Here is a 25,892-nt window from a genome sequence, read left to right on the forward strand (position 1 = left end):
CCGAGAGCCTGGCGGGCTACAGTCCATGAAGTCACAAAGAGTCAGACACAACTCAGCAACTAAGCACCAGCACATATAAAGCAGGTAGCAAAGACCTGGCATACAGTAGGCACTCAATAATTGTTAGCTATTAATTATGTGGCACCACACTTTAGAATTCCCAGTGGATATTCTTGCTAAAAGGCTGTTCTAACATCGTTGTAAGATCTGCCTCTAGCCCTGGGAGGGCAGTTCAGCCAAGTCAGTTGTGATGGCCTCAAACTGCAGGAAGAGGTGGCACTTTCGTGGGGAGGGACCCAGGCAGTCTCTCAGGGGCAGGGGCCCTTGGCCCACCCTGGATGTGATTTAGGGGAGGGGCAGGGTCATGGAGCCCACACCACATCCATAAATGGATCTTCTCTCTTTGATCACAGTAGCCTCAGGGATCCATATATACTTGGAATGACCAGAAGACCACAAACTACAGCTCAAATAACAGAGCTGAAGTTTGGCAAGTGTCATCCACTGGAAGATAAGTGGCTTCGCCAAGCATAATTTGGGTTTCTAGTTTCTCGGTTGCAGATTTCCCCAGGACTCCCCTGCCTCGGCCAGTGTGAGGGAGTGGTGAATGTTTGCATGCCTAGCAGTGTTTCCTGAATGCCCAGGGCCTTAGAAATACCTTTCTCAGGGCATTCTTGGTGGGTGTCCGCCCTCCGGCGCTGCTGTTTCCTGTGAGCTCAGTGGGTGCTGCCTTAGCTCCTGGGCGCCATGCTGGGGTCTGTTGCTCTGGCTGCTTATGTTAAAGCCATTCTCTGAGGGTCACTGGTCCCTTGCCTGTCCCTCATCTCTTGTGTAGGATGCACTGCTCAGGCTTCCTGCGCCCTTCTCTCAGAGGTGACAGTCATGTTTTCCCTTTACACCAGCAGTTAAAAAATTTTCAACTCCACTGAGACTAGACTTAACCATCTCCATTGAAATACCTTAAAAAGTTGCTCTAGGGACCAGGTCACTATAGTGTTGAAAACAATCTTTTGCTCAGAACATATCTTTTGCTCCTGTCCCACCTCAAGTAAGTCTTATGCCAGCTGTCCAACCCTCTCTTCTCAGATTGGAATAGCAGTTTTAGCTCTTTCGTTGGAGTGTCCCAGTATTCCATGAGCCTGTGAACCCAATCTCCTTTTCCCTCTGGGAAGCTTAAGGGAACCTTATGAAAATAGGTCCCTGAGGGATATGCTCAAATACCCCACATTTCAACATTCTAGCAAGGCTCCTAACCAGTTCCTGTCCAGAGATCAGCTCTTGCAGAAATATATTTCGTTTGGTCCAGACTGAACTACACAATCCCCTTCCTCTAGTGTGGTGGGCTGATCTGAAAATCTCACTGATTGATTGATTCATATACTTAATAAGTATTTATTTGGGTACTTGCTATTTGCCAATAACTGTTCTTGACACTGGGAATTCTAAAATAACCAAAATGTACAAAGTCTCTACTGTTACAGAACTTACAGTCTAATGAAGGAGAGACAGCAAATAAATGGGTATCGATGTCAATCAGAAATGCTGTGAAGAGAAAGTAAGCCAGCTAGGTGGATAGAGAGTAATCATGCGATTTCATGGGACAGCAAAGAAGGTGACAGCTAAGCAGAGACCAAAGTGAGATGAGGGGTGAGCCATGCATATGTTTGAGGGAAGAACGTGCTAGCAGAGGGCATGGCAAGAGAAAAGACCACGGGTGGCAGTGGCTCAGCATTTTCTAGGAAAAGCAAAGGGGCCAGTGTGACTGGAGCAGAACGAGGAAGAGATTCAAGTGGGAAATGAGGCCGGAGCTGTCGCAGAGGCCAGCTCAGGGAGGACCTTGCGATGCAGTAAGGGCTTTGACTTCTACTCAAATGAGTTTTGTTCAAAGTATATTGGGAACCCATTAGGAGATTCTGACCAGGGAGCTAACATGAGATGACATCACTTTAACAGATCACTCTGTCAATGTAGAACATGTAGTCAAGAGACTAAGATTAGAGGCAGGGAAACCAGGGTTACTAGAGCAGTGCAAGTGGGAGGTGATGTTTGGGTGGTCTAGCCTAGACATGTGCTTCTCAACGTGGGGCAATTTTGCCCCCCAGGGAACATTTGTTGATATCTGGGGACATTATTTTTTAATTATGTTTATTTATTTAATGAATTTATTTGGCTGCACCAGGTCTTAGTTGTGCATATGGGAATCTTAGTTCCCTGACTAGGGATCGAACCCAGGCCCCCTGCGTTGGGAGGAGTCTTAGCCACTGGACCACCAGGGAAGTCCCTGTGGGGACATTTTTGGTTTTCACAGCTGGGGTTTGTGGTGCTGCTGGCGTCTAGTGGTAGAGAACAAGGATGCTGCTAACCATTGCATGACTTGCAGAACAGTCCCCACAACAAAGAAAGATCCAGCCCAAAAAGTCAGTAGCGCGGAGGCTGAGAAACGCTGATTGACAATGGTTCTGGGGAAGGAGTGAGAAGTGCTGAGATTGGAGCCATATTTTGGAAGTAGAGCCAACATTTTACGATCGTTTTAATGTACGGCATCCTGGCTGATGGTACCTGACCGTCAGTTCTGACCTGAGTGACTGTGTGCATGACAGTACTGTCTCCTGAGAGGGGGCAACACTGGGGCTTGGGGCTGTGGCATGGATTAAGGAATCTGGTTTTGAATATATTAAGTTGGAGGTGCCAATAAAGCATCTAAGTCAGGGGACTTTTCAGCATACGTTCAGAAAAAGTCAGCAAACTTTTTCTGTAAAGAGCTAGAGGATAAATATTTTTCATTTGTTGGCCACGTGATCTCTGTTCCAACCATTTAACTCTCCTACTTTAGCATGAAAGCAGCCATAGACCATCTGGAGACAAATTAGTATGTATGTATTTCAAGAAGACTTGGTTTATGGACACTTGTATATGCCTAACAGGATATACCCTAAGGACAAAAAGAACTTCAAAAAAATTTAAACTGTTTTCAATAATCCTACAACTGGTGGTAGTGCTGGTACTGCCATTGAACATACTCATATTCATTTGCTTTATGAGTCTCATACTGAGACTCATAAAGCAAATGAGTTATTAAGTTGGAGGGTCTGGGGAACAGGATTTTTAGCATAGGAAAAGGAAGATAAAGATACAAGATTAGTGAATTCAAGAGAAAAATTGAAGTTTTGAATTAGAAATACCACTAAGAATTCATGACATCTTTTCTCTTGAAATAAAGTTTTCTCTAGGTCTGTCTTCTGAAAAGGCTTGAAATGAGCACCCTAACTTCTAAATTTTGGATACTAGATACCATTACTCAATAAAAGAAATCAGGATTTCTTGGAGAAAAGGCAGATTCCAGATCTGGGGCAGGAAGTATATAGGTCATTGATACATCTCATCATATCATAAAGCAAAGAAGTTCTTAAAGGTTTCTGGGATCATGTCAAAAGGACGCAGCTGCCAAACTGAAGAAAGCACCACTGGATAAAGATGGGCCATCAATAAGAATAATAACTGCAATATTACATATCAAACATATCTGTAGATTCATAAGCCCTTAAAGATATTAAACAAACAAGTAAAATCCCTCATTGGTTAAGTTAAGAAGATACTGGAGGTGCAATATACTATATATATATATATATATATATGGCATATATATAAATTTTTAAAATTTATTTGGTCACGTGGCATGTGGGATATTAGCTCCCCAACCAGGGATTGAACCTCTGCCACCTACATTGGAAGTGTGGAGTCAACCACTGGACTGCCAGGGAAGTCTACAATCAATATTTTTTATGCTGGTAAATAAAGGGAAAGAATCAAGCACATATCTATCCAGCCTTCCCTGTACAAACTGTATTATAGGGTAACCAAGCAGTTAATGATGGGGAAGTTTTCTTCTCTTAAAAGCATTTTAGATAAAAAGTGAAACAAGAATGATGGAAATAAAATATCACCATTTCACAAACCCTAATAGGCTAATGGATCTAAGCAATGATCATTGATGCCTATTAACAGCACAGAGAGAAACAACCAGATGCTTGTGCCTCTTATTGGAAATGCACATCCCTACAAATTACTCTTTCTGAAAAAGTTCAGACCTGAATCTGATTAAGCCTCTGTGTTCAGTTACCAATTTATAGAAAACACTGAAACCAAATAACATATTAAATGAACCATGGAGATGCGGTCAGCAAATTCTAGACTTTAGGAAACTATAGGACAAATGAAATTGCAAGGGAAAAAGTGTTTAATTACAAAGAAAAATTAGAAAGAGAGGGCAGAATCTATATATTAAAGGAGACTTAAATGACATGGCAACCAATTATAATGGATGGAATTTATTGGGGCCCTAATTCAAACAAATTAGAGAGAGGTAGAGGGAGAGAAAAAATGTGAATATGGAGGAAATGTGAATCTTAATTAGATATTTAATTATATTAAGTGATTATTTTTTAAACTTTTAGATAGACTAATGAGACTATGGTTATGTTTCTTTAAAAGACGTCTTATCTTTTAATGATATATACTGAAATATTTATAGAATGAAATGATACCATGTCTGCAGTTTGCTTCATGAGGAGAGACTGGGAGAGTGCAGATGGGGCAAGATTGATCACTGTTAAAACTGGAAGATGGGTGCATGGGTTTGTTGTACTCTTCTCTCTACTTTTATTTATATTTGAAATTTCCATAATGAGAACCTTTTTTCAAAGCAGGTCTCAGCTCATTTTTTTTCACCTTTGTAATTCTTTCCTTCTACATTTTGGGAATTGACTCATCTATGTGGCCACGTGGAACTTAGCACATACACTGTTTTCAATCCCCTACAAAAACCCATTAATTTCCAGAGCTGATTTGCATTATTTAAAAGTTGTATGGCTCTTGTTGGTTCCTGGGAATGCTAAGAAGTGATGAATGCTTGCTCTTCAGGCTCTGGGATCTCCAACTATGCGGAAAACCCCCAAGATGCCCCCAAAGCCTTTGAGGATTGCATGCAAAAAGTCAAGGGGCACATTCCAGTCAGTCTCCATGGATCCACCTGCGTTTACCTGGGGGCCACAGCTGGGATGCGATTACTGAGGTGAGAGCTCGAATGGCACAGAGGAGCCCGTTGGACCAACACAGCCAGGAATGTGTTGAACCTTTCCAAGAATATAACTGTATTTCTGGGAAAGAATCCCATATTCTGCCATAAATTTAGGCTTTAAAAGTTGGGAAACTTTTAGTCTTAATACTCAGAAAGAAACAATTCTATATTTGATTCCCTTCCCCATGGTGATTTTATTGAGAACTCTGAAAAAAAAGGAAAGTAACATGAAATCTAGTCATGGGATGTACCTCTAGTTTTCTTGAAAAGTAGAAACTGTTTTTGACCATCAGGGATTTCCCTGGTGGCTCAGTGGTAAAGAATCGGCCTGCCAGTGGGGAGACTCAGGTTTGATCCCTGATCTGGGGAGGTCCCCTGGAGAAGGGCATAGCAACCCCCTCCAGTGTTCTTGCCTGGGAAATTCCACAGACAGAGGAGCATGGCAGGCTACAGTCCATTGGGTCATAAAAGAGTAGAACACAACTGAGCGACTAAATAACAATTTTAATACCTGTGCACAACCAGTTCCACTAAATGTAAGCCACTATACTACTAAGCTATTTAGCTTCTATCCACATACAAAATGTCACCAAAATATCTGCTTTCAAATAATGGGAATTCTGCTCCTCGCCCCAAGGCCTTTGGAGTTACTATAAAAAATAAACATTTCATTCAATTAAGCAGTTCCTTCTAAATTTTCAGCCATGACTTTTAGCCCCATTGTATTGTTTTTGAATGTCCTTTCTCATTTTTTTTCTCCATGATAATATTTCCTTGACCTTGAAATAAAAGAAAAACAGTTTTTTAAAAACCCATCAAACTTAAAACTACCGAAATTAAAGGGCAGATGCTGCCCTAAACTTTGAAAATAAGGCTTTCTCCCCAAACGATGACACTCATTTGGTTGCAAAGTCACTTTGTCTATGATCCTAGGAATGTAAAATTACATGTATTTTCTTCACCACATGCAGAAACTTCAAGGGAACAAACAGAGTCGCTTTCAGATGATAAATCAAAAAGATCATGAAGCACTTTCAGTTGGATTGAGCCTTTTCCTTGTAGTTTTTCTCTCATTTTTTTCTATTCCTATGTCCTGGTTGATCAAGTAGAATGTGGAAGGAAGTCAGGTTTCTTTCCTTACTCTTGGATTCTGCAGTGTGTTTTCAAGATTGCTGTGTTTCCCTGAAATAGAAATGATATAGAAATCCCTTCCTTCTGTCTTTTCTTTCTAATGGAAGCAAAGAACTCAACTTTGTCAACTTTGTCTTGGTTGCTTTCTTCTCCCAGTCCTCTCAGTGAGAAATCATTCAAAGGCTCTGTGATTTATAGCCATGAAAAAAGAAACATGAAATAGAAAGTCTTCCCCTTAGCGAGAAGGTGAATGTTACATTTGAATAGATATTGACACTTCTTTGTGAACTCTTTCACAACTTCCTGATGGTGATCCATTTCTTCTGAGGAACTAGTTGATATTTTAATTGCAAGAAAAGTCAAATATAGAAAAAACAATCATTTGAGTCTCGGGGATGAGAACTAATTAAACTAAGAAAATTATTCATTATTTTCCAAGCAGTGATAAATTGCTACTGAACTGGAATGGACTTCGGCTTGTAGCATTGCTCTTTCTTCTTCTTTAGCCGAGAGTGAGCCAGTGCCCCCCGAATTTCTTTAACCCTGATGAAAGGGAAAAGAGTGTCCCAAGCGAGCCTTCTTCCATAAAATGGCACAGATAAATGATACAAATACACTATGTCACGGGTGATATGAATGCTACGTCACCACTCCTCCATGGGTCAGCACACTAAAGGATTTCAATTCAGTGGCAGCCATGATGGCCATCATATCCCCTCATGCCAAAGCCCTCCCAAAAAGCAAAGCGGGGACAGCGCAAAACCCCTCTTCCTTTCCACCTCCCTCCTAAGCTCCCTATCCTTCTGGCCTGATGAGGGTTTCTTTGTATAGTGCCCCAAGTGAATACTTACGCTACTCCTATGCCTTCACTAATCTCCTTTCTTCTGCTGATCTGAGACAGAGCAACAGTGATTGAGTAGGAGGCTCTTTAGCTGGTTGCTAGACAGCAGAATAGAAACAGGTAAGGGAGGAGAGGACAAGTGATATTTTTACTGGTAGCTATTTCCCTGCTTGGCAGTTTGACAGGTAACAAGTGCAGCCTGCCTTCATGGTCGCCTGGGAAGCTTCAATTTGCAGAGGGGGTTCCTGTATCTTACCTACATCTGGAAAACGGTCCCTGCCTGAGGGAGTGGGGAGGTTATTTTAAGATTGTTGTCTGGGCACTCAGCCTTTTGTGTTCTGTGCCTTGCATAGGTTGCAAAACGAAACAGCAGCTAATGAAGTCCTTGAAAGCATTGAAAACTACTTCAAGTCTCAGCCCTTTGATTTTAGGGATGCTCAAATCATTTCTGGGCAAGAGGAAGGGATATATGGATGGATTACAGCCAACTATTTAATGGGAAATTTCCTGGAGGTGTGTGAAAACAAATGCATGGTTTTTAATCTCGCTGTTTATTCTGTCCCCTGGGGTTGGTAGCTTAAGCAGAGGTGCATGCTGACAGGGCCATCTGTCCTGCGTCATTTCTTTAGGGAAACAGCAGTGATACAATAGCCAAGAAAAGACATGTATAGCTGGGACAAAGCCTTGGATACTAAGTAAGACAAATGCATGGGGGAGGGGAATATCATTTTACCAACCAACAAGAAATTTGAGGAGGGAGGGAGGATCTAAATCTTGCAGTAGGCCATAAGTCTTTTGAAATACAACTAGAGAATGACACTTCCAAGAAGCCCTGTAGCCGTCAGGAATTTACAAAGCCCTCACGTGGCCTTCTTCCTACTCACTCTGTGTCCCCAGGTCTCACACTCCGGTCTCCACACTCCCTGCTCCTTTGGTGCAGAGGAAAGCTGACTCGGAAAGATAATCACCATGTCACAGAGGGTATAAACTGAGGGTACCTACCATGTCCAGCCCAAGACCTGTTTTCTTCTCCCTTGAATATATTTTTAGTTAAAGTTAATTAATTCAGTTAATATTTTGGAAATTCCCGTAGAAATCCATGATTCTAGCCTCTTCTGGACTCCCTCACTCCCCAAAAGTTGGAAGAGCTGGTCACGGCAGACTCACATTCCTGCATGCCAACAACCAACTGGAACAGAGTCTATATCTCATGCATTCCCCAGATGGCCACAGTCCTTACCATTCCCGGTTGTGTACACCTAATCTACTCACTCATTTATGTTGCCTGTCCAGTCCCTGAAAGCATTTGAGTTCACCACCCATGAAACAAAGGAGAGATTTGGCCCTGAATGCACCCCATGTCATACTTCTTAGCAACAGGAGATGGATCCTGGGTGATGAACCCTGGCCAATCAGAGATGGCACCTTTGGTCTTTTTTCTTGCTTCTTTTTCCAACTGTGTAGAAGAGCCTGTGGCATATGTGGGTTCATCCGAGTGGAAAGGAGACCACAGGGGCCCTGGATTTGGGTGGTGCCTCCACCCAAATATCCTTCGCAGCAGAAGAGAAGGTGGGGCTGAACACCAGTGACATCATGAAGGTGACCCTGTATGGCTACGAATACACGCTCTACACACACAGCTTCCAGTGCTATGGCCGGAACGAGGCTGAGAAGAGGTTTCTGGCAACGCTCCTTCAGGTACCTGAGCCAGGGGGCGACAGGTGTTCCCTCGGGGGTCTTGGCTGAGGGGAAGATGCCTTGCCTTCTGGGGTCTGTCCTTTCCATTCCAATTAGAAGGTGGATGGAAACAGCAGCATTTTCCTGTTAACTTGTAGGGGTCAAAGCATTCTCTTTCTCTCTTTCTTTCTCTCTCTCTGATACGTTGACCATTTCCAGTGTATCTGAGTCAGAAGTCCGGGGCAATTCCAGAGCCCCAGAGGTTTTATAAATGATTCAGGACTTGGGATCCCTTTACGGACACAAACTGCTTTAAACTAGTAGCTAAAGAAGCTGGAGATTGCAGACTCCCCTGAGTGCAGACAAAATAATAAACCTGGCCACAGGAGAAATGCTTGCTGACAACAGAGAGGGTAGAGGACCTCCCCAGGCTCAGGCTTCTTTTAGATGAGCCTGTATTAGGCAGATTTTAATGTGCTCTATATGGTGGGATCTTAGAGCAACCGAACTCCATCACATTGATCAGTAATTTATATGGTAACTAAATATGATGGCTACTTCAGACATCAGTTAGGCTGTCACTAATATAAAGTTGACATGAGTACTGTTTGTGGCAGCGAGAGCACTAGCACCATGGATGTGACCCTGGGCCCCAAACTCCAGTGCTCAGGGGACATCCATCTTGACCATGGCTGAAAAGGGAAGATGAAGATGAAAGGAGAATGAAGGGAAGGAATCTTGATCTCCTGGAAGGGCATGAGGCCAACTGGAGGCCACAGATCCTGACTTCCGAGGGGACCCGGGGCAGGGCACAGGGGCTGAGTCAGCCTCTGAATGTAGTGGACACAGCATCAGTAGGTTAACCCCCACCACTGCAGCTTACTCTTGTCATGAGGAAAGAAGCAGTATTTCCCAGCCACTAGCTGTAGAAAAATTGGATTCGTTTACAAAGAGTCATCAGTAGAACTCACATCTTCAGATCCCTGCATTTACTGAGTATTCATGCAGGGTGGATTGTGAGAATTCACCCTCCAGGTCTGGCCCTCTTCCCAAAACTTCTCTTTCAGCCTCACAGGAAAGGCTGGAGCCCCAGCACACATGTATGCCACATGTATTTTGGGGAGGGGCTGGGCACTCCTGGGGAAGACAGAGCAGGGGCCCTGCAGGCAGCCCTGAGCTACTTCTCCATGGCTCAGGAGACTTGGTGCCCAGGCCAGACTCCTAAATACACACCCCCACTCGGCCAAACCAAACCCTGCAGGGAGCTTAGTCAACCCTCTCTAACTGGGCTCCTCTTTTCTCTCTCCTTTTATTTCTAGCAATACTTAAGGCCCCTTCCTCTAGCTCTGGCCCTAGAAGGGGTGCAGGGTGGGTCAGGGAGGGCAGGGCTCCTCTGGACTTCAGATGGGAGAAGGGAGGCAGGGGAAATCACCCTTTTCCCAGGGTGAATCTAGGTTTGAGAAGCTAATCTCTTAAATTTGGCTGGCCATGAGGTGTGTGTATGTATATTTGTGCACACACTCCTACGAGATTTATTAAAGAATGACTGTCTATGTACCTAACAGTCTACAGTAGAGAAGTGAATACTCCACCTGGGTGAGGTCTCATTTGAACTTGAGAATGCAGGTCTCAAGGTGTGAGCCCAGGTCTGGGGGCAGAGGTGGGACACCCCTGCTTCTCACTGTATATAGTCAACTCATAGGGACAGGGGGCATCGTCAACTTGCCTGGTAACATGTGGATGCCTGAGAGAGTGGCTTTGCCCTCTAAGCCTTCTGACTCATGTGTGGGGCAGGATCCAGGTGTGATGAGGATCACCCACAAATGCATGTCCCGACCTACCTAGCCAATTTTTCATGTTCCAAAGACGTGTTGCCAAACCCCAGCTTAAAGGTTCCCAAGGCCTACTGCATCATGAACGCTGCCTGAGTAATTGCTTCCAGTCCAGGTCTCAGTTCCTGGACTGAAATATAAAGGGCTACAGAGTGTGGTGAGAGTGACACCTAGATACATGAAAAGTCAAAGTGTCAATCAGTTGTGGCCAACTCTTTGCAACCCCATGGACTGTAGCCTGCCAGACTCCTCTGTCCATGGAATCCTCCTGGCAAGAATATTGGAATGGGTTGCCATTTCCTACTCCAGGGGGCCTTTCTGATCCAGGGATCGAACTCAGGTCTCATGCATTGCAGGCAAATTCTTTACCATCTGAGCTACCAATATATACTTTGCAAATTATTTTCTTAATTAAGGGGTCTCCAGTGACCCCAAGGCTCAAGTCTCACTCTGATAGCATGTTAGACATTAGGGACATGCATTCACTTTCTCTTCCTTGTTAAGTAAGATTTTTTTCTTCTGGTTTTAAAGTAACCCATATTCGGGGGGGGGCGGGGGGCGGTGCGGGGCGGAGAGAAAATACAGACATAAAGAATATAAATAATAAACAACAAAACTTGGAATTACCATCATCAACATATTATTGCATTTTATTCCAGTTCTTTTTAATGCAAGAATATGTGTATTTACAAATTTGGCTTCATATGGTATATATATGGGCTTGCCAAGTGGTGCTAGTGGTAAAGAACCCGCCTGCCAATGCAAGAGACGTAAGAGACACAGGTTTGATCTCTGGGTTGGGAAGATCCTCTAGAGGAGGAAATGACAACCCACTCCAGTATTCTTGCCTGGAAAATCCCATGGATGGAGGAGCCAGGCCAGCTACAGTCCATGGGGGTTGCAAAGGGTCGAACATGACTGAGCGACTGAGCACAAGCACAGGCAGTATTCCAAACACATTATTTAAAAAGAAAAACTATGTTGGTCGTGTAGTTACAAAGGAAGTACATGACCCTTTCATGATAATGCCCTGCAAAGACTAAATTCAGGGAAGATTTATTAAATGTTGAGGGACTAAGTAACTTGGCACATTGGCAAGTTACATTTCAGGAATGCTCTAACAAATAATTCATGATCCAAAAAGAGAAATGAATTAATCTTTACTAAGCTTCTTTTTGGAGAAGGCAATGGCACCCCACTCCAGTACTCTTGCCTGGAAAATCCCATGGACGGAGGAGCCTGGTAGGCTGCAGACCATGGGGTCATGAAGAGTCGGACACGACTGAGCGACTTCACTTTCACTTTTCCCTTTCATGCATTGGAGAAGGAAATGGCAACCCACTCCAGTGTTCTTGCCTGGAGAATCCCAGGGACGGGGGAGCCTGGTGGGCCACTGTCTATGGGGTCGCACAGAGTCAGACACGACTGAAGCGACTTAGCAGCAGCAGCAGCAGCAAGCTTCTTCTAGCCAAAAATAATTTACATTATTTTGCTTCTTCTCCAAGCCAGGCCAGAAATGACTTATTTTAATTATTAAAAAAGTATAAGTCAGATTTGGAGGGGGAAACTAAATGATTAGTTGTTGGATTTATTTTTTTTTTCTTTCAATGATTATTTCAGCCATAGGGTGACCATGACGTGATATGTTACAAATTAGACATAACAACTTTTGAACACCATAGACTTTTTCACACCACTGAAGCAGAAGGGGCCCATTTGCTGCCTCCACCGTCATATTAAGATCTTTCTGTAGGACACTCATATCAGATGAGTGTTGGACTTTTGTAGGATTCTGCATAGAATCCTACGACTGCCTTTCATTAAATGATTACATTATTTTGATGTGTACCTCAGGTTCCTCAGCAGTAAAATAAGAGAGCTGAGCTAAGTGTTTTCTGAGCCAAGATTATACTGTAGAGGATTAAAATACATTTTAGTAGCTTTGAAATTACACAGAGTTCAAATCCAATTCCTTGGAAAAGAGAGCCCATAAATTGAACCAAACACATTTTGGAATTTAGCATTAAATAAAGGGAACATTTTTCACCATAGATAGAAGACTAGATAATCATCTGGAGAAAGTAAAATCAAATTCCTACCACAATCTTAACACCAAATAAATTACAAACAGATGGAAGATTTCTATGTAACAGGGTATTTATTACATCATTGTTTTGTAATGGCACGTGATTGGAAACCAGCTAAATTTTCCTCTAGATGAGATTCCCTAAATAAAGTACAGTTTATTTGTACAGTGGAGTTCTAGGTAGCTAGCATGAAAGAAGCTAGTGTAAAAAGAGGTCACTCTTACATGGACAATGAAAGGAAAATATCAAAGATATATTCTTAAGTAAGAAATGCAAGGGACAGAACAGTGTGTATAGAGCACTGCCATTTATGATTTAAAATTTAAAGAAAGAAAACGAGGGGAAAAGAAAATGTAATCACACATGCATAGAAGAAGTATACACAGAATCTCTGTCAGAATGCACTATAACTGGCAACAGTGGTTACTTCCAGGGAGGGAAGCTAGGTGGATAAAGTGGGTGGGAATGAGCCTTAATTTTCACAATACGTTTATTTGTACCTTTTTAATTGTTATTTTTAGATGGATAGATAACATGCTCTTCAAAATGGTCGATTAACCTAAACATATCTTGCTTTCTCACCCAAATGGAGTTCATAAACCCTGCTTCATGCAGCTGTGCTAAGTGCTGGAGCACAGCCTGGTATTGTGCCTGGTGCAGGGTGATAATCCCCCCTCCCCAAGTAGAGTTATTTAGGCAACCTGGGACTCCCCTTCCACCGCACGTATAATGGCCTTTTTTCCATTTCTCTCTTGGCACTGGAGGGGAACAACAGTGAGGACTTGCAAAAGGAAAGTACTTGGACCTCCACAAGAGTGATTTCTAACATCTTACTCTTTACCTACAGGATTATACCACTGAAACCACGCTCACCAACCCTTGTTACCCTCAGAATTACATCACCACCTTCACTGAGGCACAGGTGTTTGGCAGCCTGTGTACAGAGGACCTGAGACCTGAAAGATATAATCCCAACAACACCATCACTTTTGAAGGAACCGGGGACCCATCACTGTGTAGGGAAAAGGTGGCTTCCCTATTCAACTTCAGCGCTTGCCATGATCACGAAGCTTGTTCCTTTGATGGGGTGTATCAGCCAAGAGTTAAAGGGTCATTTGTGGTAAGAGCAAAACAACAGAGATTCCTTTTCCCCCTACTGATTATTTCTCACCTTCCTGTCTTTCCTCTGCTGAGGTGTTTCCCGCTTTCTTATTCCCTGCCCCGAAACCTTCATTATATCGCATTCTGAGAAATGATTTCCTTCTGTACAACTTCCTTACAGGCTTTTGCAGGATTCTACTATACAGCCAATGCTTTCAACCTTTCAGGTAGCTTTTCTCTGCACGCCTTCAACTTGAGCACCTGGAACTTCTGCTCAAAGAATTGGAATCAGGTCAGTATTTAAAGAAAAAGGACCCATATTGGTACAAAACAGTACAGCAGAGCAGATTTCATTTGTGCCTCTGTGTGTGTGTACATGTGTGTATGTATGTTCTGAATCTGACTTTTATGCTGTTCTCCTTCACCACATCTGTAAGATTAATAAGGAACTCCAGCTCACAGCTGTGTTGTGATTAGATTACAGCAGTAATTAGATTAAATGTTCTATACATGGGCACAATGTTTGTAACAGTGTCTGGCATGTAACAAGCACTCTATAAACTTAAGATTGCTGTTCCATGATATTGTATGCATGCTAAGTCGCTTCAGTCCAACTCTTTGTGACCCTATGAACTGTCCAGGCTCCTCTATCCATGGGATTCTCCAGGCAAGAATACTGGAGTGGGTTGCCATTTCCTTCTCCAGGGGATCTTCCCAACCCAGGGATCAAACCTGCATCTGTTATGTCTCCTGCATTGGCAGGCGCATTCTTTACCACTCGGTTATGTTGTAAAGGGATTTTTTTTTTTTAATATAGGAGATGTGGTGTATATATACAATGGAATATCACTCAGCCATTAAGAAGAATGAAATTGTGCCATTTTTAGCAACATGAGTGGACCTGGAGGGTATTATGCTTAGTGAAATAAGTCAGATGGAGGAAGACAGATACTGTACTTTATCACGTATATGTGGAATCTAAAAAATGAAACAAATAAACAGATTTTTTTGTCATTGTATTATTTTATAGTAATTTTAATGATTAAATTCTCTGATAAGATTCTTTAAAATATGACTGTGACCTAAGCTGTTCTGAAATGCGCATTTTAAAACCTGCCTCCTCCCTGTTTTGAACTTGCCTTCAGCTCCCACTGCTGCTGCCCCAGTTTGATGAGCAGTATGCACGCTCCTACTGCTTCTCGGCCCACTATATCTACCATTTGCTTGTAAGTGGATACAAATTCACCGAGGAAAGCTGGCCCCAAATACATTTTAAAAAGGAAGTAAGTCAAAGCACAAATTGTTTTCCTCTTCTTCCTCCCAAAAATAGATGTTTGGTTGTACGTGTGTGAAAGAAATGTAGGAGATAAGTGGGAATTGGGGATTTAAACTTGCTGAATGGGAGCCAATGAGGCTTGATCCCTGGTGAGCTTATGAGAAGAGATAATGGAGAATTTAGAGGAAGTGGTCTTCCTTCTATGTGAAACCTTCTATGTGAGCTGAGGAAGCCAAGAACTGTGGACTCTGAGCTCTGTGGGGGTAGCTTTCACATAGAAGAAACCTTCTATGTGAGCTGAGGAAGTCAAGAACTGTGGACTCTGAGCTCTGTGGGGACAGGACTTGCTTGATCATCCTCACATTCCTAGCACTCACACAAGGCTGAGAACATAGAAGGCTCTTGGTAAATATTGTTGCGTGAATCCATAAATATGTTAAGGAACTGAAACTTTTTATCCTGACAAGAAGCTTCAAATACAATTTTGTTAAGAGGATAGTAACTAACTGATCTCCACTTTACACAGATGTCAGAGGGAGATCTATTCTTTAGAGCACAGGGATTAAGTTAGCAGCCGTTAAGTAAGGATTTGATCTTGGAATGAGTCTGAGGTCACTGTATTCACTTTCAAGTGTCCAGAATGGTCTGACTCTGGAATGACAGCCGACTGGTGAGGCGCCTCTGTACTTTGCTTTCAGGACTCAGCCTTGCTGTTGTGTTGATCCAGCACTCTGTTCCCCAGGTTCTTGGAGGGTTTTCTCATTTCAGGAATAGCAGATGTAAAGCCTGAAGTATGTCTGGAGTCAGTCTGTACAATATGAGCTTCAGCAGTAATTAGATTAAAGCAAGCAACATCCAGTATTAGGCTTGTGACTGTTTTACATAGATAAAATTGAGTCAGCCATAAAAAATAAGGATGTCTGGAGACAGATAAGGACTGCTGGTGGCATGTACTCTCCAAGCTTTGTTTCTAATTAATCTAATTACCAGAAAAGCACATTATGATTTTCCATTAAATACCAATTTGGGGGGATACATAATTCTAGGTTTCAAGTTCCTTTCTTTTATTTATAAAGAATTTAATATCAGTCAAATCAGTATTCAAATGTGAGGATATAAAAAGACTTCAGGAGATTTGCCAAACAAAGATTTATATCCCAAATATGTGGGGGATCTCCTTGGTGGCTCAGTAGATGAGAATCCACCTGCCACTGCAGGGGACATGGGTTCAATCCCTGGTCTGGGAAGATGCCACATGCCAGGGAGCAACTAAATCTACGCACCACAACTACTGAGCCTGTGCACCTTCGAGTCTGTGCTCTGCAGCAAGAGAAGACACTGCAGGGAGAGAGAGCAGATGGGAGATTACAAATGCGAAACGCTTATACATCTCCAAAATGACCTAAAACCGTGCAAGCAAAAATTGATGGAACCACCAGATGGAACTGACACAGTCTGCTTCCCACTTAGACTGACCTTCTTTTCCTAGAAACTGGTCCTGGGTTTGGTAAAACATGCATCACCTCTTTCTTTAGCTGTAGACTCTAATGTACCCAGTGATCGAAAAATTTCCACTGCTGTTAACTGTGCCCTCTTCACGCCGGCTGTGATGAGGCTGTGAGGATTAGTTCTCTGCAGTGTGGGAGGTTGGGCACTCAAGCCTTTGTGGTCATGATGACCAGAGTTCTAGACCAGTCTCTGCAGTTTCTGAACTTAGGCAAGTCTGTTGACCTCCTTAGGCCACAGTTCCTGGGGGTGTCTCAGGAGGGTGACCGTGGTGTGTCCTGGGGATATAATCTGTGCCTCAAGCCCAGTCCTGAGAACTGAGCCATCTCCTCTACTCCACAGGTGGGGAACAGCAGCATAGCCTGGTCTCTTGGCTACATGCTCAGCCTGACCAACCAGATCCCAGCCGAAAGCCCCCTCATCCGCCTGCCCATCAAGCCATCTGCCTTCGTGGGCACCCTCGCCTTCTTTGCAGCAGTGGCCTTGCTGTGTCTGACATATCTCGTATACTTGTGTGTGTTGTCCAGGAATCAGAGGCGCTCCCAGCATGCCTTGGACAACATGGTGGACTCTGAGTGAGCCTCACAGAGTGGTTCCTAGAGCCTGAGAGCTGCCCATTACCAGCTTGGGGGGCACCAGACAATGCAAGCAAAATGTCCATCTTCGGGAAACACAGCTAAAGTCCAATGCCTAGGTCCTGTGCCTCTCAGATACTGATTTATGTCAAAACACCTCTTGGGAAGTCCCTCAACTGTTCTGTGCACATTCCTCTGCCAGAGACCCCGCCACCCACTAGCTGACCTATTGGGGAACAGAGAGACAGGCCATCAAGGTCAGCCTCCTTATTCCAAGTGTCCCACAGGAAGAGTAAGTTGAGAAGATGACAGATGAAATGTGGAAGAGTTGACCTCAGGGCTCAGTCTGCATTTTCCCTCCTTCAAAAATGCCATAGTCCTCCCAGTAGGATTGGAAATTGGCAGGTGTCTAGTAAGCATCTGGTCCAATCAAATATCTCATTTTATGGCTTCCTCTCATTGGTCCTTAACTAAGAATTTCCTTGACAACCATTAATAACATTGAGCTCCCTCAGCTTGGCAGAATATTGTGTCTAGGGGAAAATCCTCCTTCACCCCCAAGGACAGTGGCCACAGCCAAGCTTCTGTCTTGCAGGCAGAACCTGAAGGGCAGAGCCACACAGGACATCCACCAGAACACTACAGGCCATTTCTGAAGTAGGGTTCCCTCTCAGGGCTCTGGTCATTAGATCACCACCTGCGTGTGTTATCATCCTCGTCGCCTCCCCTTCCCACTGCTGTGTGCCCTTGTGAACTGTCTATTCCTAGCAAGGCTATCATGCTCCAGATCATTTTGCCTTTGCTAGGCTTTTGCTTAGGGTTCATCATTAGCACCCTGTGTATATTTCACCCACCATTCCCACAGGGCCACCTGATGCTGTCACAGGACATCCTCTTCTCTGATTTGCTTACCAATCACTTTCCTAGATGGTAGGCCTTTGCACACAGTAGCCATAGTTCCTGACTTTGAGGGCAGAAAGGAAGCTGCAGGGATATTTAACTCCAAAGTGGGAAGGGACTCTAGCAAGTCCAATGGCTACAAAGTAAAAATCAACATTCTCTCAGATTATAGCTTGTTCACTGAGTACAGAATAAAGGAGACTTATTTTATTGTGACTTGCAGTGTGTGTTTGTTACCGTGCAAACGGTACTCTTTCTCTTCAGGACCCAAAGTGGCATCTATGAAAAGAAGCTAAACAACTAAAAAAGTTTATTGAGCAGACTTTCCTAGTGTATTAAGAAAGTCACACATCAATATCACCTTTATTCCAAAGAGCTCAAAGTGTTTCACTTTAATAAACCTTCAGTTCCTTGAGATAACTGAGTCCAACATTTCCTTACCTTATCTGACATTGCAAAGCTTCTGTGAGGCTACAACCTGCCACTCACATCTTGATTCCCAACCAGAATGGCTGCTCCCATCCCAAAGTGCACCACTGTTCACAGTTTTCCCTACCTAGACTGTAGGTCATCCTCCCACTCATCCAAACCACCATATTTCTCAAGGTTCAATCCCAGCTCTACTTCTTTCACAAAGCATTCCTTGCACACACTCATGCACGCGTGCACACACACATCATGATCTCTCTCTTGGATTACTTTTTAAAAACTACACAAATTCTCATATTGTTGCTAATCATGCAACTGGACTACAAAATTCTAATCTAATCTCAACTCACAATTTCCATGACTTCATTAAAGGCAGAGTGTTCTCTCCAGGCTTCCCTGATAGTTTAGTTAATGAAAAATCCACCTGCAATGCAGGAGACCCCACTTCAATTCCTGGGTCGGGAAGATCCCTGGAGAAGGGATAGGCTACCCACTCCACTATTCCTGGGCTTTCCTGGTGACTCTAATGGTAAAGAATCCTGCAATGCAGGAGATCTGGGTTCAATCCTTGGATTGGGAAGATCCCCTGGAGAAGGGAAAGGCTACCCACTCCAGTATTCTAGCCTGGAGAATTCCATGGACTGCATAGTCTATAAGGTCACAAAGAGTTGGACACAAGTGAGTGACTTTCACTTTAATTTTCATTTTCTCCAAGAAAGAAAGTCATATTCAAAACATTAGGAGGATTTGGGTAGAAATCCTCCTTAGGGCAGAAAGGGCCCTAAGGCAGCCCCTAGGAACTAAGAGTAACCCCTAGCTGACAGCCAGCATGGAAGAAGGATCTAAGTCCTACAACTGCAAGGAGTTGAACTCAGCCACCAACCTAAGTGAACTTGGAGGCAGATCTCCTCAGAGCCTCCAATCATTTCAGCCTTGTGAGTCTCTAAGCAGAGAACCCACCCAGACTTCTGACCTCCAGAATTGTGAGGTCAGAAATGGGTGCTGTTATAGGGCACTGAGTTTGTGGCCACTTGTTACACAGCCATAAAAAATTAACACAACTACAGAACTCCAAGCTCCTAAGCTCCAAACAGGGCAAGTGCTTACATGTGAAATATGTACTGATGATAAATCACTAACTATGATTAGGTGTCACAAATTATGCCTACTCCTTTTAATAACCATGCAAGAAAAACATGGGCTCAAAGGTAAAATAACACACCAGCATTACCAGCTAGTAAGCATTTTTGGAGATGGAGATTGTGAGTTGAGAGTCTGGTTAAGTCTAAAATACATTTGGAAAAAACAAATAAATTTTTTTAAAAAATTGGGGAATTCCCTGGATGCCCAGTGGTTAGGACTCCACACTTTGACTACAAGGAAACCACATTATGTCCATCATATTTCCCTTCACAAAGTCAACATCATGACAGTTGGGCATCTGACTTTAGAATTTTGTAGTCCAACATACCCATTCATATAGTTGTGTGATTTATGACAGAGGTATCTCATCAGAGCGGTAGTGAAAAATGTGGGACAATTGGATTTCCACATGGAGAAATAAAGGAAATTCAACCCTTCCTCTCACATTTTCAAAAATCACTCCCAGGGACTTTCCTCGTGGCCCAGGGGGTAAGACTCTGCCTTGCAGTGCAGGGAACACAGGTTCAATCCCTGGTTGGGGAACTGAGATGCCACGTGCTGCACAGCAAGTAACTGACGCCCCATAACCAGTGAGTCTGTGAACCTCAACAAAAGATCCTGCATGATACAACAAAGATCCTGTGTGCCAAACTAAGACCTGATGCAGCCAAATAAACAAACAAGGATTTAAAAATATCATCCCCAGGTAGTAAGTGTGAAAGATAAACCTACAAAGGTTTTAGAATAGAATGTAGGGTGGAAAATGTAAGATCTTGAATAAGAAAAGGGTTTCTTAAACACTACACAAAAAGCATTAACCATAAAAGAATACTGGATATGATGGATCACATTAGATTAATGTGATTAATCTACTGGTCAAAAAACAGCATTAAGAATGAAAAAATAAGCCATAGCATGGGAAGAGGTATCTGCAAAGTATATAGCTGATTAATTGTATGAAGAACCACAAATCAGTGAGAAGGCAGATGACCTAGTTTTTCTCAGTGGGCAAAAGGTTTGAAAAGACGTTTTACAAAAGAAGAAATCTAAATGTCCAATAAATATAAAAAGGTGCTCAATTTCATTAAACAGGTCAGGGCAATACAAATTAATACTATAAGATAGCACAATATACCCATTATTCTGGCAAATTTAAAAGTCTGACAATACCAAGTGTTAATGAAAGTATAGAAAAATGGAATTCTCATTTACTGATGGTGGGAATGAAAGTTAGTGCAACCACTCTGAGAACCTGTGCTATTATCTAATAATGCTGAAGACATGCATACCAGATGGCCGGGAAATTCCAGGCCAAGGTATATATCTTTGAGATATGTGTTCTAATGTATATCAGGATACATGCTTAGGAATGTTCTTACCAGCAACCAAGACTCCCATCTCATAAAATGGAAGAATAAATAGTAACATGTTGGTACTAGAAAATACCATACAGCATTAAAACAAAAGAACTACACATATATACTCAATATGGATGGATCTTAGAAACATAATGTTGAGGTTAAAAAACAAGTCATTAAGTAGGTAGGTAGAATAATTCCATTAATATAAAGCTCAAAAACAGGTAAAACTAAACAAAGAAGGTAAAATTGATACCTTTTGTATGGAAAGAGATAAACAGGTATTTCAGTCTGCTAGGGCTGCCACTGGAGAAAGCAATGGCATCCCACTCCAGTACTCTTCCTGGAAAATCCCATGGATGGAGGAGCCTGGTAGGCTGCAGTCCATGGGGTCATGAAGAGTCAGACACAACTGAGCGACTTCACTTTCACTTTTCACTTTCATGCATTGGAGAAGGAAATGGCAACTCACTCCAGTGTTCTTGCCTGGAGAATCTCAGGGACGGTGGAGCCTGGTGGGCTGCCCTCTTTGGGGTCGCACAGAGTCAGACATGACTGAAGTGACTTAGCAGCAGCAGTAGCAGGGTTGCCATAATAAAATACCACAGACTGGGTGGCTTAAACAATAGAAGTTTATTTTCTCACTCTTCTGGAAGCCAAGAAGTCTGAGATTAAGGTGCTGGTCAGTTCAGTGCCTGTGGTGAGAGCTCTCTGCTTTGTAGATGGCTACCCTTTCACTGACCTTTCCTCTGTGCTTATGCAGAAAAGGTGAGCTCTCTCTTTTTATAATCATCTCATTATGATTAGTGAACCCCCCTCATAACCTCATCTAACCCTAATTACCTCCCAAAGGTCCCATACCCAAACACCACCACACTGGGGATGATGGTTTCTACATATGACTATTGGGGGCACACAAGCAGACAGTCCGTAAAAACAGGACTTATGGAGTGACAGTTCAGTTCAGTTCAGTCACTCAGTCATGTCTGACTCTTTGCGACCCCATGGACTGCAGCATGCCAGGCTTCCCTGTCCATCAGTGACTCCCAGCATCTGCTCAAACTCATGTCCGTCGAGTCAGTGATGCTACCCAACCATCTCAGCCTCTGTCGTCCTCTTCTCCTCCTGCCTTCAATCTTGCTCAGCATCAGGATCTTTTCAAATGAGTCAGTTCTTCGCATCCTGTGGCCAAAGAATTGGAATTTCAGCTTCAATATCAGTCTTTCCAATGAATATTCAAGACTGATTTCCTTTAGGATGAACTGGTTGGATCTCCTTGCAGTCTAAGGGACTCTCAAGAGTCTTCTCCAACACCACAGTTCAAAAGCATCAGTTCTTTGGCACTCAGCTTTCTTTATAGTCCAACTCTCACATCCATACATGACTACTGGAAAAACCATAGCCTTGACTAGACGGACCTTTGTTGGCAAAGTAACGTCTCTGCTTTTTAATATGCTGTCTAGGTTGATCATAGCTTTTCTTCCAAGGAGCAAGCGTCTTTTAATTTCATGGCTGCAGTTACCATCTACAGTGATTTTGGAGCCCAAAAAATTAAAGTCTCTCACTGTTTCCATTGTTTCCCCATCTATTTGCCATGAAGTGATGGGACCGGATGCCATGATCTTAGTTTTCTGAACGTTGAGTTTTAAGCCAGGTTTTTCACTCTCCTCTTTCACTTTCATCAAGAGGCTCTTTAGTTCTTCTTTGCTTTCTGCCATAAGGGTGGTGTCATCTTCATATCTGAGGTTATTGATATTTATCCCAGCAATCTTGATTCCAGCTTGTGCTTCATCCAAGCCAGCATTTCACATGATGTACTCTGCATATAAGTTAAATAAGCAGGGTGACAATATGCAGCCTTGACATACTCCTTTCCCAATTTGGAAGCAGTCTGTTGTTCCATGTTTGACAGTGAGGTTCTACAAATGGGTAGTAGTTACAGGTATTCCCTTTTTCAACCATTCATACACTTACTGTATGTCCTACATGACTGAAAAATAAAATTATAGATCTGGGCTAACTCAGGATTTGCTACCTCCATGATGTTCATACAGTCTTTCAATCTCTTTGACCATTAGATTTTCTCATGTATAAGATGGAGATAATATCTGCCTCCTGTTACAAATTTTAAAAAGAGAAAATGTAGCACTCAGCTAGTACCTGGCACAGAGTATAGCCAATGAATAAAAGTATAAAAAAGTATTTCTTTCACCCATTTATTTATTCACTCATCATACATTTACCAAGGGCTTCCCAGGTGACTCAGTGGTAAAAGAATCCACCTGCCAATGCAGGAGATGCAGGAGACTCAGAAGACATCAGTTTGATACCTGGGTCGGAAAAATCCCCTGGAGAAGAAAATGGCAACATATCCAGTATTCTTGCCTGGAGAATCCCACAGATAGAGGAGCCTGACAGGCTACAGTCCAGTGGGTCGCAAAAAGTCAGATATGACTAAGCACGCATGCACTAACATTTTCCAAAAGTCTATCAGGTGCTAAATCTCTCCTCACTGGGCTGGAAGACTAAGGTTGGAAGAGAAAAGAATCAACTTTCCTCTTGAAACATGTGAGACACTAACACCCCCTACTGGAGCTATGGAGAAAACTCTTCCTGGTTATGCACTTTTTTCCTCCTTAATTAAAGATGCTGAAAAAAAAAAAAAATTAGAGTTTAAAAATATTTTTAATTTTATAACATAATGAGATAATTGGAAATTTAAACATTTGGTAATATCAAGGAATTTCTGTTAATTTTTGTTTAGGTGAAATAATGGTATTGTGGATTTCTTTTTCAAGAATAATCCTTACTGTTTACCTACCGCTTATGAAAATAAAAATAAACAAACGGGACCTAATCAAACTTAAAATCTTTTGCACAGCAAAGGAAACCATAAACAAATGAAAAGACAACCCTAAGAATTGGATAAAATATTTGCTAATGAAACAATTGACAAGAGATTTATATACAAACAGCTCAGACAGCTCAATATCAAAAAAACAAACAACACAATTAAAAAATGGGCAAAAGACTTAAACAGACATTTCACCAAATAAGATATGTAGATGGCCAACAAACACATGAAAAGATACTCAACATCACTGCTGCTGCTGCTGCTAAGTCGCTTCAGTCGTGTCCGACTCTGTGCGACCCCAGAGACAGCAGCCCACCAGGCTCCCCCGTCCCTGGGACTCTCCAGGCAAGAACACTGGAGTGGCTTGCCATTTCCTTTTCCAATGCATGAAAGTGAAAAGTGAAAGTGAAGTCGCTCAGGGTGTCTACTTAAAAGTTACACAGTCATGTCCAACTCCTAGCGACCCCATGGACTGCGGTCTACCAGGCTCCTCCGTCCATGGGATTTTCCAGGCAAGAGTACTGGAGTGGGGTGCCATTGCTTTCTCCGACTCAACATCATTAATTATTACCAAAATGCAAATCAAAACTACAATGAAAAAAGAAACTGCAGTGAAGTATCACCTCACACCAGTCAGAATGGCCATCATCGAAAAAATCTACAAACAATAAATGCTGGAGAGGGTGTGAAGAAAAGGGAACCCTCTTACACTGATGGGAAGGTAAACTAATAAAGCCACTATGGAAAAGAGTATGGAGGTTCCTTAAACAATTAAAAATATGACCCAGCAATCACACTCCTGGGCTATACCCAGGGAAAACTATAATTCAAGAGACACATGTACTCCAGTGTTCATTGCAGCACGATTTACAATAGCAAGGACTCATGTCAAGCAACCTAAATGTCCACTGACAGAGGCAAATGGATAAAGACGCAGTACACATATAGAATAGAATATTACTCTGCCATAAAAAGGAAGGAAATAGTGCCATTTGCAGAGATATGGAAGGACCTAGAGATTGTCATGGACTTCGCAGGTGGCGCTAGTGAAGCTAGCTCCTGCCTGCCAATGTAGGAGACATGAGACTCAGATTCGATCCCTAAGTGGGGAAGATCCCCTGGAGGAGGGCATGGTAACCCATTCCTGGACAATCTTGCCTGGACAATCCCCAAGCTCCACAGAGGAGCTTGGCAAACTACAGTCCACAGGGTCACACAGAATCAGACATGACTGAAACGACTTAGCACGCACACAGAGATTGTCAAAAAGAGTGAAGTAAGTTGGAAAAAGAAAAACAAATATCCTATAATATCACTTATATGTGGAATATAGAAAAATGATACAGATAAACTTATTTGCAAAGCAGAAAGAGAGTCACAATGTAGAGAACAAACTTATAGTTATCAAGGGGAAAGAGGAGTTGGAGGAATTGGGAGATTGGGATTGACATATATACATTTCTACATACACGATAGATAACCAGTGAGAACCTCCATAGCACAGGGAACTCTACTCAATAATCTGTGGTGACCTAAATGGGAAGGAAATCTTAAAAAGAGAGAATATATGTATACATATAACTGATTTACTTTGGTGTACAGCAGAAACTAATACAACATTGTAAAACAGCTATATTCCAATAAAAAGTGAAAGAAAAAAGAATCACCATTTAGAAACTTTTTAAACTATTTAAGATGAACTGATATGTCTATTATAGCAGTTAGGATTTAACCCATGAAATAGAACAAGTAGGAGATACACTGATACATACAATTTCAATTTCACGAGAAATTGCTTTTGTTAGTAACTGATGTGACTGTAGGGGTTATCGAGGAGAGTCAGAAACCCACAGGACAGCCTCAGCTAGATTACCTAGGATAATTTCCCATACTTAAAAACAACTGATTATGGTTTTAGTCACTTTAGATTAATAAATAACACAGGACTGTAGCCTAGCCACGGTGACACATAAAACTGACCATCACATTTGTGAACTGATTCAAAACAACACAGAAGGGAGAATGCAGACGGAATAGGACTGGCCCGTGGTTTGATGGTCCTTGAGGCTGGGTGATGGGTACATGGAGGTTTGCTATAGTTCTGT

The 25,892-nt window shown here is 42.5% G+C and overlaps 1 protein-coding gene across 5 annotated transcripts in view; it reads left to right on the top strand.

Moving 5' to 3' along the window:
- Positions 1–18,219, top strand: part of ENTPD3 (ectonucleoside triphosphate diphosphohydrolase 3) — a 34,419-nt gene extending 16,200 nt beyond the window's left edge. For 2 of the 5 annotated variants that reach the window (XM_086366032.1, XM_086366034.1), the window contains 7 exons: positions 4,921–5,071; positions 7,403–7,562; positions 8,514–8,747; positions 13,493–13,765; positions 13,928–14,038; positions 14,892–15,029; positions 16,871–18,219. In XM_086366032.1, the coding sequence (XP_086222158.1) occupies positions 4,921–5,071; positions 7,403–7,562; positions 8,514–8,747; positions 13,493–13,765; positions 13,928–14,038; positions 14,892–15,029; positions 16,871–17,107 (1,304 nt within the window). In that variant the 3' untranslated portion in view covers positions 17,108–18,219. Of the gene's footprint in view, positions 1–4,920; positions 5,072–7,402; positions 7,563–8,513; positions 8,748–13,492; positions 13,766–13,927; positions 14,039–14,563; positions 14,766–14,891; positions 15,030–16,870 lie in introns of those variants that run through there. The other 3 variants (XR_015150965.1, XM_086366035.1, XM_086366036.1) reach the window with 3 other exon arrangements.
- The last annotated feature ends 7,673 nt before the right edge of the window (positions 18,220–25,892 follow it).

Source organism: Bos grunniens, chromosome 22, assembly GCF_055505025.1.
Source record: "Bos grunniens cultivar Pamir isolate PY7600 chromosome 22, Bosgru_T2T1.0, whole genome shotgun sequence".
Classification (NCBI taxonomy): domain Eukaryota; kingdom Metazoa; phylum Chordata; class Mammalia; order Artiodactyla; family Bovidae; genus Bos; species Bos grunniens.